The 13,735-nt window shown below is 43.3% G+C and overlaps 1 protein-coding gene across 5 annotated transcripts in view; it reads left to right on the top strand.

Annotated features, from left to right (window-relative positions):
- Positions 1-13,735, top strand: part of PLOD2 (procollagen-lysine,2-oxoglutarate 5-dioxygenase 2) — a gene marked incomplete at its 5' end in the record, with an annotated part of 64,535 nt that overhangs the window by 11,995 nt on the left and 38,805 nt on the right. For 2 of the 5 annotated variants that reach the window (XM_083868386.1, XM_083868389.1), the window contains one exon: positions 2,206-2,296. The exons of the other annotated variants lie outside the window; for them this stretch is intronic. In XM_083868386.1, the coding sequence (XP_083724512.1) occupies positions 2,206-2,296 (91 nt within the window). Of the gene's footprint in view, positions 1-2,205; positions 2,297-13,735 lie in introns of those variants that run through there. 5 annotated transcript variants of the gene reach the window in all.

The raw sequence follows: 13,735 nt of genomic DNA on the forward strand, positions 1-13,735 counted from the left end.
CCTTTATGCCCATTGGTTTCCACCTAAGAGTTCTGTTTCAGGACCTGTGTATTTTCTCTGGTGAAAGCAGCCACTTATGACTGTGATTTCTCAAAGCACTGGATATGTACGTGACCATCAGCCACTGATTTTACTCTCAGTTCAAGGGGCTGAAACTTTGTCTGATTCCCATTCCATCCCTGGGAGCCATGACATCATCTCCATGGTATTCTGAAATTATACCCAGTGGTCCTGTTTTTTCCTCTCAGACTTTATTGAAGAAATCTGTGATTTCTTTCAGGGTTGATGGTACTCAGTGTGCTCTACATGCCTTTAGTGATTTATTCTCAATGAGGTTTTTTTCTTTTTTTTTCAGCTTTGCAATTATACTTTCTTTCTATCTCTCAGTACAAGTTCTGGATATGAGGTGAGGTTTGATCTGTTGAGGACCTCTTTTGAAATGCTTGTTTAAATTGTTTTCTACCTTAAAACTACAGCTGTGAAATATTAACTATTTTTTTCCATCTTCATTTTCCATTGGTCAAATTTCTTGAACTTATTTATTGAAAAACCAAACCTGAAGATGGATGTACTTGTAGGATCATTCCAGTCATGGCATTGCTCACTTTCAGCTAATGTGGTGAGGCAAGCAGCAGAGGTGTTTGGTCTTGGAGGAGTGAGCAGAGTCTGTTCATGGCCGTGTGCAGTAATGTGGTCATACTGCCTGCATTCAAAACATATTTGTTCTCTGGTGAATCTCTGCATGCCTGGGAAGGTGGGAGGAAAAAGTACATCATGAGTAATTGCCCAAGAACTGGAGGATCATTTTTATTTCTCAATTTTTCTCAAGTTTTTGTAATCAAATGCATTATTACATTTTTAGTTCCCAGCTGCAGTTTTCATGAGCCTGTATGTTGCAGGAGCTCCTTCAGACCAAGGACCCAGTCTTTTTATTTGGTTTGCTCTTCATCCCTGTTGTCTGTGCAGTCTGATCTAGAAAGAATGAGCTCTCCCAATTAACCATAAAGACATCTGGGAGAATAATGCAGGCTGATTTCTGCCCTGGGTTCCAAATAACAGCACATGTTTCTTAGAGTTATAGTAGCTCAGGTCAAGTTTTCCCTTTCTTTTCCCTTTTTTTTTTTTTTTTTTTTTTTTCCCTCTGTTCTCTATAGGCCCAAAAAAGAACATCTGTTAAGCCCATAGAGACATTTAGGATAAAAAATGAAGTGTCTATTTGATGGTTACATACATGGAACTCAAATACATGAATCTTACTTTCACCACTAATTTTTATTTTGCATTATGCCTTTGGTCTTCAAATAGTATTTCCAAGGTGTGAACCTACACTGATGCCAATAGGTTGACATCTGGTTTATAATTTTATGTCACTTTTAAACACTCATGGTATTTTTATGAGTATGCTTTGCATCACAATAAGAAAAAGAGTGAAGGTGGACCAGTACACTTCCTTTTATCACCACCGTGCTCGCCTGCACTGATTTTTTTGGCTATTATTTAATGATAAAAATGTAGCAATCTTGTGTGTTTTGATTAGACAAAGGAACTGAGTCAGCTGAATGCTGAGGTGATGGAGGCTTTGACAGAGGCGTCCTTCTCAGGCAGAGCGGACGGGCAGCGCGCTCCCGATGCCGCCAGGGCACACGGGGCACACAGGGCACACAGGGCACACAGGGCACACAGGCGAAAGGCTCGCATCTTGCTCGGCTCAAGCCGTAGCAGCTTCAGGTAGTCGCAATCTCCCGAACACAATCACATTTCGGGAATAGGTTTATGGGGACGTAACAAAAGCACTGAGCGAGGTTCTGGCGGGGCTGGGGCCGCCACAGCACAGGCGGGCGCGCTCCCCGCCCGGCAGCGCCCGGCCCCGCAGCCCTGCCCGCGGCTCCGAGCCCGCGGCTCCGCCCGTGCAGCGCCGCGCCCGGGGCCGGGGCCGGGACCGGGACCGAGGCGGGGCTTGGCCGCTCGCCCCTCCCCGGCGGCGGCGGCCCCGAGCGCCCGCTGCGGCTCCTGTTGCGCGGCCGGTGCTCCGGCTGCCCGGCCCGCCCACCGCCCTATAAACCCCGGCGCGGGGGGGCGGCGAGGAGGAGCGGTGTCTGCGCTCCCCAGGCGCCTTCTCTCGGCTCTCCTTTTCCACGGCCGCCGCTTTCCCCCCGCTGTCGGGGGCTGGTGGCGCGGGCAGGCCGGCGGATGCGGGGGGCGACGATGGCGAGGAGCGGCGCCCGGTGGCTGCTGCTGCTGCCGCTGCTGGCCCTGGAGCTGCCGGCGGCGGCAGAGCGGAGCCCCGGCCCCGCAGGTGAGCGCGGCGCCGTGCGGGGGTTGGGATGCGATGGGGATGCGGTGCGGGGTTCGGGATGCGGTGGCCGTGCCCGCGGGAGGTGTGTGGGTGTGGGTGTGTGTGTGTCTGTGTCTCTGTGTGTGTGGGTGTGTGTGCGGGCGGCGGGGATGCGCTGCTGGCCGGGCGGCACCGGCCGCTTTGTGCCTCGCCGGCTCGGCTACATCCGCCGGGAAGTGAACGCTGGGACCCGCCGGGTTATTTATTTATTTATTTCCCCCCGGCCCGTCCCTGCCCCGCACGGTAGCGCGGAGCGGCTCGGCGCTGGGGGAAGGGGCCGCCGGGCCAGCGATACCTAATTCCATTTAAGGGAGAGAAAGGAAAAAAAAAAATTCCTTAAGGGGAATTGAGACTCCTAAACTTTATGGTTGCTCGCTCCCCGCCTCTTTTCCTCCTGTCTCCACGAGGCAAGGTGTTGATGAACATATTTTTCCAATGCTCGGAAAAGCAATAGCATCAGTCACCGCTTCAGTGAACTTGAGCAACCACTGATGAGGTTTCTCACTTGGTGCAAAAGTCAGCCGGAGTCTCCAGTGCCTCTTCCCGTCCTGCAGAGCCTCCCTGCCTTTCATTCGTGGAGTGGTTTTTGCTTCAAGGAGCCGGGATGTAGAAATTTTATATTCAGCATGTAAAATAAAGAAATGTATATAAAGAATCCCCTCGGGGAGAGGTGTCCAAGCACATGTATGTCCAACAATATGCCTAAACATATTTTTTGCTCTAATACTGTTTAGGGTCTGTACTTCTGATTTCTGTTCTAGTCATAGGAAGGTATTTCATTCCACTACATTATTACCACATGAAATCCAAAATAGTTTCATTTCTTGGCTTGTTTTCTCAAGACCTATCAAGTTATTTTTAATATCTATTTTAATTTCTTCTGGGGTGAACAAGGAGTCTTCTTTATTTGAGCAGCAAGTTTTCCCAGCTGGTTCTAACTTAGATATTAAAACTACTGATTTAGTTGATAAGTAGTGTAAAAAGTTAAAATACTTTTTTTAAAGCTGTTGAAGAATACCAGACCACTCAATAAAGTTCTAATTTCTAGTTTTTGTAATACTTTGCTACTTTTGGCTATTCAGAGTATTTCTCTGAAGGCTGTGGTGTGGTTGCTGTGTGTTGGGGGGGTGTGAGCATTACCCTTCAGCCTCTACTGCCCCTCGGAATGCACCCCTTGGGCACAGGTTTGAGCAAAAAGTTGAGCTCCTATCCCTGTTTCCAGGGCAGTGAGATTATAAATCGGATTTATTTGGAAATCAGTTATGGCAAACAGTTAATCTTGCAAACATATCTATTCAAATAATGTTTCACTTTAACTGTGCACTTGAAATGGGGACTCTCAGGCTGGAGTTAACTAATAGCTGGCATGGTAAGGGTTTCTCTTTAATCCTGCTGCTTTTCAAATGTGTGCAAAGCAGAGCCCCTATCCAGACAGGACTGGATGATTCAGCAACCCAAAAATAGACTGCTTTGTCTATATCAATAGTAAAAATGATTCTACATATGTTACAGTGCAAGAAAGCACTAACAGGCTAATATGTAGGTGTTCATCCAGGAAGACCTTAATTCTTTTTAATTTAGACACGAGTAGCCTGAACTGTAACAATCTCTGCTGAACTGAAACCACTCTGAGAGTAGTTTCTTGACCTCAGACACTGCCTGCTGTGTTACTTGTTTTTATTCCAGTTTTAACTCTGAAATGTTTTCCCTCACTCTGTGCTGTATTACTAGAAGAAGCACAGACCTTATGGTGCCTCTATTTCTAGAAATCTGTTTTTTAATTTCTAGTCTCTTGATACTTCATACAGTTCAGTGTAGAACAGCAGGCAACGACACAATTTACATGTCAGTTTGTAATGCAGTCCATTAGTGTTGCTTACTTGCAATGAAAGCTCTAACAAGACTTTCTGGAACCAACTGCCAAGCTGCATCTTTATTTCTTAATAAGACTTTACTCAGAAAAGCTTGGAAAAGCAGTTGCAGGAGGGCTGCCTGTTGCACAGCGCTGGTTACAGAGAGCGATCAGCACGGCCCTGTGGCAAACTGTGTTTGCAGAAATCCCTCTGCGCTCCTTCCTTGGCTGCAGGTTTATGTTTCAGGCAATCACAGAGAGGAGCACTGTTAAGCTCTGGAACACTGGCTCCTGTGTGGTGAAGATGCAAAAGTTTCTGTGTTAAAACATCAGCGCTGAAGTATTTCCATTGTGCCGTGCTCACTGCCTGCAGATCCCTTATTTTGACACACAGAAAGTCAGTGAAAATGACATTCGTGATTGTGTGAGAGGCAGACGCTCTCTTGGCAGCAGATGTAGATGGTGTTCTCACCTAGGATGTTTTATCAATCAGCTGTTTGCATGGAATGAATGACTTTGCAGCCTTTGAGTCTGTTCCCCAGAGTGGCTGTGGTGACTTGGCCGCGCTGAGGCGTCGGGGCCCAGGTTGTAATGGTGGCTGTCAGGTGGGCTCTGAGGTGGGCCCCAGGGTTTTTTGCTGGTTGTGTGCCCTTCCAAAGTGGGAGGGGTGCCTTGGGGGGCTCCAGCAGCCTGGGTGGCTTCCCAGAGCAGCTGGGCTGGGATGTGTGGCGGCTCAGCTGGCTGTGGAGGGCACTGAGCCACTGGGCTTTCCTCCACCCCACTGTCCCTCAAGTGCTGGTCACAAATGATTCAAGCAGTAATTGCTGGCTGGTCTAGCTCTGCGAGGACTCACTTTGAGATACAGCATTTGCTGCCGCCATTTCTGTTAATTTGGGCTCAGCCTGAATGGTCTGAGTGACAGCAATCAATAGGCCTTTCCTTCTGGGTCACCTGTGGTGCCCAAACAAGAAAATTTAGTCATTCAACCATCCTGACATACTTATTAAAAGTACTGACAGCCTGGGCGTGCTTGGTGAAGGAGAGGCCATAAGTACAGTGCTCTGTGTCTGCCCCTGACTCTCTGCCCAGCTTTCTGTCTCTTGCCTCTTTACTGCTGCTACTTCTGTCTCCTCTTGTCACCACAGTACCTAAAACTGCTACATAAACCTGTGTTGTGGAAAAACCACCTCCAGATCTTATGGGAGGTCTGTGCCCTTTTTGTGAGTACTGTATGAACAAGCTGCCCCTTAGAGGGGAAAGGATAAAAGCAGAATGTGATGAACCCAGAACTGACTGTGAACTAGACAGTGCTTGGGCTACTTGTGTCTGGGGCACATCATGCAGGTACCATCAGTGTGCACCACTTAGATGGGAATCACCTACTCATGAAGATATCTCCATCCTCCAGCTTTGAAATAAATAGTGAATGACAAATGAAACAGTGTGTAGTGGGAGGTGTGGGTGTTTGAAGTTAGCTAAAAATGAGCAAACATTGTGGTAGAGGTGCAGAGCAGCAAAGCTGTGCTTTCGTCATGTATTTTTCCCTGGAAGATACTCATCCTTGAAGACACCCAAGGTTTGCAGTCTGAGTTCTCCATAGCACTTGGGATAGAGGCTGCACAATGCCAGTCTATTTGGTAAAAATAAAACAAAAAATGTAGATTTATTCCGTCAGGCTTTCCTTTCTTTTCATAGGTGAATGTAATAATTAAGCTGTGGAAGTACACCACAGGGTTGGTTGGATGTGACATTGCTTTGCTCTGTGATATACATTGGGGTTACTGCAACTTTGACTGTAAAATGCATTTTCAGTTAAAGCAAGGAGAAGTGAAACAGTTGTGACCTTTATCATCAGCATTGGGCGCTGTAAATTGCACTGAAGGGGCACAGTGGAATGACTGCTGTATTTATCTGAGCCAGGGGTGGTTTGTGTGAAATGTATTGCTGTCAAGGATCTAAACGAACATTATTTCTCAGGGATTTCTTTAGGCTGATTGTATATTCTGGAGATTCATCATTTATGGGCAAGTTTTTAGCTTTTTCCCCCACTGCTGCTTACTTAAGCATAAGTGACTTTGTCTTTTCATGGGGAAGTGTTTAGTTTGTCTGTTGAATTAGCACTATTGCACTGTGTAATCCAAAGCAGTATCTTTCCATTTGTGTAGAGCCGCCAGTCTGAATTGCAAATTAATTGACATGCTGCTCAAGTGAATTCCTTTGTCATGGGGAGTAAGCATGGTTGTAGTAAGGGCATTTTTGGTTTTGTTTATAATGTTAATTTTTAATAGTTTTTGAGAGACCAGTTGCAAACAGGTTGGAAAGGGAAGGATATTTTTGATCCCTCTTAATTTGAACAGTAGCAGGGTTCTCTCCAGTGCAAAACACAACTTGACCAAATAGATTAGCAGGAGGTTTGTGTCTCATGTGTGATAATGTAGCTCTAGAGAATGACACTTAACTCTCAAGGAATTCATGCTTGCAAGAACAGCCTGACACTGCAGGTAGCTTTAGGATTAATAGAACTGCTTCTAGATTTTTCCTTAAGGTAAATTCAATTTTAAAAATATGGATTGTACAGGTGATAAGGAGACTAAATATGTAAAGTTGCAGTTTTATGCCAGATATCTATGTTTGTAAGGAAAGAGCAAGTATGTGTTTAAAGCTGCAGTATTTGTAATTAATGGAAACATACTGTAAGGAAACGAAGATAAAAAAATGCTAAACAAAAATAGGCTTGTAATTTAAGTGCCACTCCTCTGAGAATTAATTCTGTACCTCTGGTTCTGCGTTAGTGTGCTGAATGAGCCCATTCTTGCTGAAATCAGCTGTGCCGAAACTGCATCAACATCTGATAGCATTGCTCTTTGAATTTTTTTATTTTTCTTCTTTTTAGAAAAAGTAAAAATGGATCATTTAGTTTTGTAATTCACGTGAAACTTTAATACAGTGTCTTTGTAAGCATTTTGCTTGTTTCTATTTTGCATCACTGTAAAGCCGTTGGATCCGAACTAGGCTCATATCTTTAATATTTGAAGTTGCTGGATTAAATGTATAATGTTGAAAACATCTTTAAATATACATCATACATGCCACGTTGTGGTGTCTTGTGTCACAAGTAGGACAGAATTTTTTATTTAATGATTTGAAGGACTGAGTTGTACAGGACAGGGCACAAGTGTGGAGTTTAAATTCCTTGTTCACACAGAAAAAGGAACTTTGAAAAGTATGGGGTTTTTTTGTGGGGGGGAGTGGTGTTGCTTGTGTATGAAGAATTTTACATGTCTAGTGTTTGGACACAGGGCCAGATGAGAAGCTGTAGGGCAGTTTTTTTCAAATGAACTGACTGATCTGGGTGGTAGCATCTGCTTACAACATGGACTATAGTGCAGCCACGAAGGACAGCAAGGACAGCTGTGGGTCTTCAGGATGGCCGGCCCCACTTCCAGCTTAAATTCTTCTTTTCCTTTTTTTTAAAGACTAGTCAAAGGAGAAACTATTATTGCCAATCTTAACTGCTGAGTTTCATTGATGGATTGATTAACTGTCAAAAGATTGACTTCAGTAATGCCTGGTGCTGTGTGTGACCTCTTCTGTTTAAACAGCTGGGTTTGTTAAACAACAGCCCAAGAAGAAACATGCTCTTCTCCAGATACATATTTATGAGAGAGACAAGAGAGGGCAAGGCTACAAAAAGGCAGAGGCTGAGTAAACTTTCTCACTTAGGCAGCTGATGCTAATTGTGTCCTGCTCTCAGGACACAGCCCCGGTGACAGTTTATAGCGGGGCTGTCCAAGCCACGTGTTCGAGCAAGACACAGCCTGTGCCATGACTCCATCCACTCTGCTCTCAAGATTTTTGTGGTTTGATTTCTATCTGGGCACCCATAAACAGCTGCAACCTGATCTGTTCCCCATTTGTCAGGAAGTTAGGCAGCTAGGAGTTCCTTCATGCATGGTAATGATGTCATTTACAAACAGTTGATTTTAATTTTTTTCTTAGTTTGGGAACTAAGGCATAGGTCTTATCTTTGCTGTACTGCAGAATAGCTGACTCAGTACATAGGGTCTCATCCAAGTCCTCTGAAGCTGATGGAAAAACACTTTACTGCTGCTTGTATTTGGCTTTGTTCAGCTATCAAAACAAGGAAATCTTGCATTAGAGTGAGTGCAGGCCTGAGCACTGGCCAGTGCTGTGCTCAGGGCTGACGTGCGTGATTGATGAGTGCACATACAGCTCTTAATGAGCTCTTGTTGACTATATATTCAATACTGCTGAATTAAAGGAAAGTAAGTTAAGAGCTGAGACATAATCAGCTTTCAAATGCTTCCTGAAATCAGTTGAATATTGGGAGTTCCTGCTAATCTTTGAAAGTGTGTGTAGGTATGGATAAACATGTACAGAAAGAGCTGTGATTTGTGTGTCACAGTTTTTTTGGTTTGGTTTTTTTTTTTTTTTTTTTTTTTTTTTACCTTACTGGTTTTGACCTGGCTCTGTTCAACATTTGATCATTTTAGTGTAACTGTTCTAGCTGTGGTATCAGTGTGACATCAGAGACAATGCGGTCAAAGACAGCAGTGAGCAGCAGCTCTGTACACTTGCCATTTGAGTCAGTCTGCATGGAAGAGGAAAATGCCTGTTCACACCACTGCGTGCTGTGAATTAAAGCCTGAGGGAATTTCAGTTTGTAGGAAAAAAAAAAAAATGGTGTCCCGTCCAGGGCCTGTGTGTAAGCAAGTGCTAATTTAATATAGATTCTCTACTGTGAGAAAATTCAGAGCAGCTCATGCTTAGTGCAAGGATGTGTTTTTGCTAGCTCAGCTTCTTTGTTCCTTTAAACACATGAGAAGAGGGAAAACCCTGTAAGAGGTGGCATGTACTGTGGCTGAGGAAGTTGCAACAGTAGCAGCTGTTTGAAAGTACTTGAAAGTGTGAAATGATACTTTCTATATTTCTTTCCCTAGAGAGCTCCTGAAAGCTTCTTGCCCTTATTGGGTCTATTCCCTGGTTCGGGACAATGTTGGCAGGTTGGATACCAGCAGCTTTTGCTCTGTAATTTCAGCAAGGTTTACAGATAACATGGAAGAGCACAGGAAGGATTATCCATAGGCAGCCCCTGCATTGAGTGATCCTGATAAACATAAACATAAATGCCAATCGTGGTTATAAACTGTTTGTAACAGCTTAAAGACAGAAGTTTTGGTGGTGTTTCTTTTTTTGGTTAGGGTTTTTTTTTGTTGTTGTTTGTTTGTTTGTTTTTTTGTTTTGTGTTGGTTGGTTGTTTTTTCTGCAGATTAAACCAGTATAAAGATCAGAGATGGTAGCAGAGGTCATACCTGTCTACCTCCTTTAGTTAGTTCTGCAATAACTTTATACCATCATAAGAAAGATTTCTACAAATCTCTTAGTAGCTGGCAAAGAAGAATCTCATAACTTTTTGGAAATTACAGAAGTAATGTTAGTGTTACTGTCTGTACTTCGCAGTAAGACATGTATGCATAGAAATGCAGTGATTAAAGGGAGGCTTGTCATGCAGAGGAAAAGAAATCAAACTGAGGTCTGTACAGTAAGGTCTGCTTCTTCAAATTCTGGCCTTTAATGGCATTGATTCTTAGAAAACCTTCTCTCTCACACAAGGATTGCATTGGTATAGAAAATCAGTATATACTATATGTATGGCAATCTATGACTGCTCTTAACTTGCTATCTGTTAATTTTATCTTTTATTTTAACTTGTATCACTTTCTGATCTTTTATGAGCTTTTCAAACATATTTTTTCTCCCATCCAAGAACAGATTTTAGCATCAATCCAGCCATACTATTGAACTGCAGAGAACCCAATCTTATTATGTGATCCTGGCTGTGGTTAGTGGGACTTTGAAACCAGTCTGCCTCTCAGGGAAGCAGTGAAGTGTGGGATGAGTGGAGGCACGCAGCAGTGCTCTGTGCAGAGCGGAAGATGACTGGATTGTATGAAGATCAGATTAAAAAAAACTTCAGGACTCCCAAGTATGAAGTAGTATTGTTTTATGCCCCAGTCATCTTTCCCCCTCCTGCAGTGTAATGCACATTTATTTCCTGAGAAAAGAAGAAGACCATGTTTGCCATTTCAGCACATTGTTGTGTTTCTGAAGAATCCTAGGGGGAAAATAAACAGCTGTCGGATGGCTCTGGCTTTTCCCTCTTTAGGCCAAAAGTTTTATTTGACCAGAAGCTCTGCTTTTAGCTTATTACTTCATTTGAGCATATGTACGTCATAAGCTTTCACTGGATGTGTATACACATATACATACATAGTTTGTGTTTTTTTCATTGTGTACTTAAGATCTTTGTTAGCTGCTGGATTACAGTAACCATGCATATGTCTGTAGATATAACTTATAATCATGGTTACATTGTATATGATGGGTTTTCCCCATCTCCAGCTGTTTGACATCTTTTCAGAGTATGTGGATTTTCAAATATTTTGTTTGACACAGAATCTTAAGTTTAGGCAATAACTCTTTTTCATAGTGGAAAATCCAAATTTCTTTTTGAAAAGTCTAATATTGCCTTTGTGAGTGATAAGTATAAGATTGTGTTGTGCTAAAAGATCTGGATTTTGAAAGTACTCTTTAGTATTTTATTTGTCTTAATGCTTCTTGGGATTTTGAACATATAGTTTGAGTCGAAATAAATAGGGAAGTTGTTGTTGGCACCACTGGTGATTCTCTAGTTATCTGCAGAGCTTCAGCTTGTCTTGAAAACATGTGGAAGGATTGGATTTTGTGCTCTTTAAGAGTTTGACAAGAGGAATCCATGTTGAAAACAGTTTTTCAGTTGTGTCGAGCTTAGTGCATTTCTCAAATGATAGAGAAGCATGCTTTTATGAGGTGTCAAGGCATGCTGCATCATGTCTGTGCTCTGCTTGGAGTTTGTTTGGGGGAGGTTTTCTTTTTTTAATTATTATTTTATTTTTTTGTTTGTTTGTTTTTTGTGGGAAACTATATCCTGTTGGTTATATTGCCAACCGTGATTCGGGAGACATAGTAGATAATTACATAGCTTTATCAGTGAGCTTGGACACATCCATGTCCTTCTTCCAGGTGTCTATCCAGCCTATGCTTTAGTACTATGAGACCTTTCTTTTCCATTTTGTGTGCTTTTTTTCCCCTTAAATCCACAGAAGTATTTTTAGTATCCTTCCAGTTTCCAAGCTTTTTCCCCGTGATATCTAGCAACTCATTTATTAGCTTGCTGTTGATTTGTTTTGCGAATTGTAAAAGCTAACTTTATGTATCAGTCTTTCCATTAAATGAGCAGTCATTCCTGTGCTGAGCAGCTCCAGGTGAGATGTAATCTGCAAATGGGAAAGTAGGCTGTTTTATGTAGACACTAGGATATGGATAAAAATGCATTACAAGTTACAAACATAATTTATTACCATTATAAGCCACTAATTTTAAAGGCAGAGATAGATTTTAATGTCATAATGTGGTACCATGAATAGATGTCTTTTGATCTTCCAGCTTGCTTCTACTCCAGAGAAGTTTGTAAATCCAAGGACAAAATGTCAGCTTCTGTGTGGCTGTAAGCAATATCCTCAGTTTTGGCTGCTCTAAAGCCACTATACTAGTGCCCACAACCCCTGGTAGAAATTATGTAGTAATCTCTGAGAGTGTTCATTCAAGATAAATAAGAACCATGTGGGTGTGTGAGGAATGACTGCAGTTCTTTGCATACTTCTTTGCCAGGATACAGGAGAAAGGTCACCACTACTTAAAGCGCTCCTGCTGTGGCAATTCCTGGCTTAGACCTTGCCAGGCAATTCATTGAAGGCAAAGGCTCTGGTTTATTGATCTTCTTTCTGGAAATAAATATTTATGATGCAGTCAGGTCCCTGAAGGTAGCAGAAGAAAAAAGACTAGAAGACTGAGTTGTTTTGATAAACTTTCACTGGATTTCCTAATGCGCCGCATGTGCTCCATGTGTAGCGTTGTTGTCTTTCACAACTTGTGTGCTAAAGGGTTTCTAATTTGCATGTAAAAATGAATTCTGTTAGTCACTGGATATACTTTTCTTGGCTAAACGCGTGCCCTCTCAGGCTTGTTTTCAAAACAGAACAGCTGCTTTGTGGGTGTAACTATCAGAAATCTGTCTGACACAATTACATCCCAGTAACTGAGCACATACCTGGCATGGAGCTCTTGGGAGATTTTTTTTCATGCCTTCCTGTTGAACTTCAGCATGGGGTTTACATTTCCTTTTTACACAAGCTGACTTGTGGAAATAAATGCCAAGCTCAGCAATCCCCTCAGTGAGTGCCAAGGTACCTCTGGCAGGCTGTGTGTGGAGATGCCAGCAGCCTGTACCCTCTGTGGCATCTCAGCATCCTTCCAGGGGGGAGCAGTGGGAGCCTGCTGTGTCCTTGGTCTCCTGGAAGTTTGCTCTTTGAGGATTCTGTTCCTGTTGGAAGGTATTCCCAGGGCTGTATTTGTCCCTGTGTGAGGTGGATAGTCAGGGTTGAACTGCAGAGCTCAAGCCTGTGTGTGGGGTCACACAGCAGAGCTCCTTAGGGTGGACACCTCCATGGGGGACAGGGGTTTGTGGAGGGGATGATGAAGCAGGAGCAGTGTTTAGATGCAGCTGGAATTCCTTCTGGGGGTTTTGCAATGCTCTCACTGGGGAGTACCAGGCCACAGTGGCAGCTTGGGGTCCCAGTAATTGCAGACATCCTTCCACTGCTGTGCCTGGGTCCCCATTGCACAGCTGGAGATGGGGATGGTGCTGGGGGCTCTGGGCACTTGCTCAGCCTCTCTGTGCAGGGAGGGCTCTGGGGCAGCTCCGAACCTCTGCACCCACAGGCTGTGTCCTGGGCCAGACCTGCCCTGTGCAGCACAGACACTGTGGGTGGCAGCAGCTGAAATATCTGAGCACATCCCGAAATGGAAATGACACTTGGATAAACTTACGGCCTTGGGAGCGTTGTGCTTCACATTCACACTCCTATGAGATCTTGAAGGTCACTTTGTATCCATGTTGCTGCTCTCAAATGGGATGGATAAGTGTTCCAGGAAGTTCTTCTTCACCTAACTGTAGTGAGCAAGGGATAGATTTTTCAAAATGAATGAAGTTTAAAAGGTTAAAAAGAAGTTAGCAGAAGTATTTAGTGGTCAGAAGCATTCTCTTCACTCACTTCCACTGGAAGAAACAAACATCTCCCATGCTACGTTTAGTGGAAATCTCCCAGTGAAACTGCACAAGTTGTCACATCTAAATATAGTCACAGCAACCTACAGGAGCTAGGCTAATATTTTTATTAGCTGCAGGAGAATGGTTCTGTTTTCCTCATTTGGTTAATAATACCCCCTATAACGTGCCAAGGTAACTAGAACTTACTGCAGTTTGCGTTGTGTTGCCATATATACTATATATAGAATAAAAGCATGTTTCTCTGCTCTATGGTCAGGCACAGCTTTAAAAAACAAACCACCCCACAAAACAAACAAACCAAAAAAAAAAAAAAAAAAAAAAAAAAAAAAGGCCCTAGCAAAGACTAAGTAATTTATAA

Source organism: Zosterops lateralis, assembly GCF_965231275.1.
Source record: "Zosterops lateralis genome assembly, chromosome: 10".
NCBI classification, from domain to species: domain Eukaryota; kingdom Metazoa; phylum Chordata; class Aves; order Passeriformes; family Zosteropidae; genus Zosterops; species Zosterops lateralis.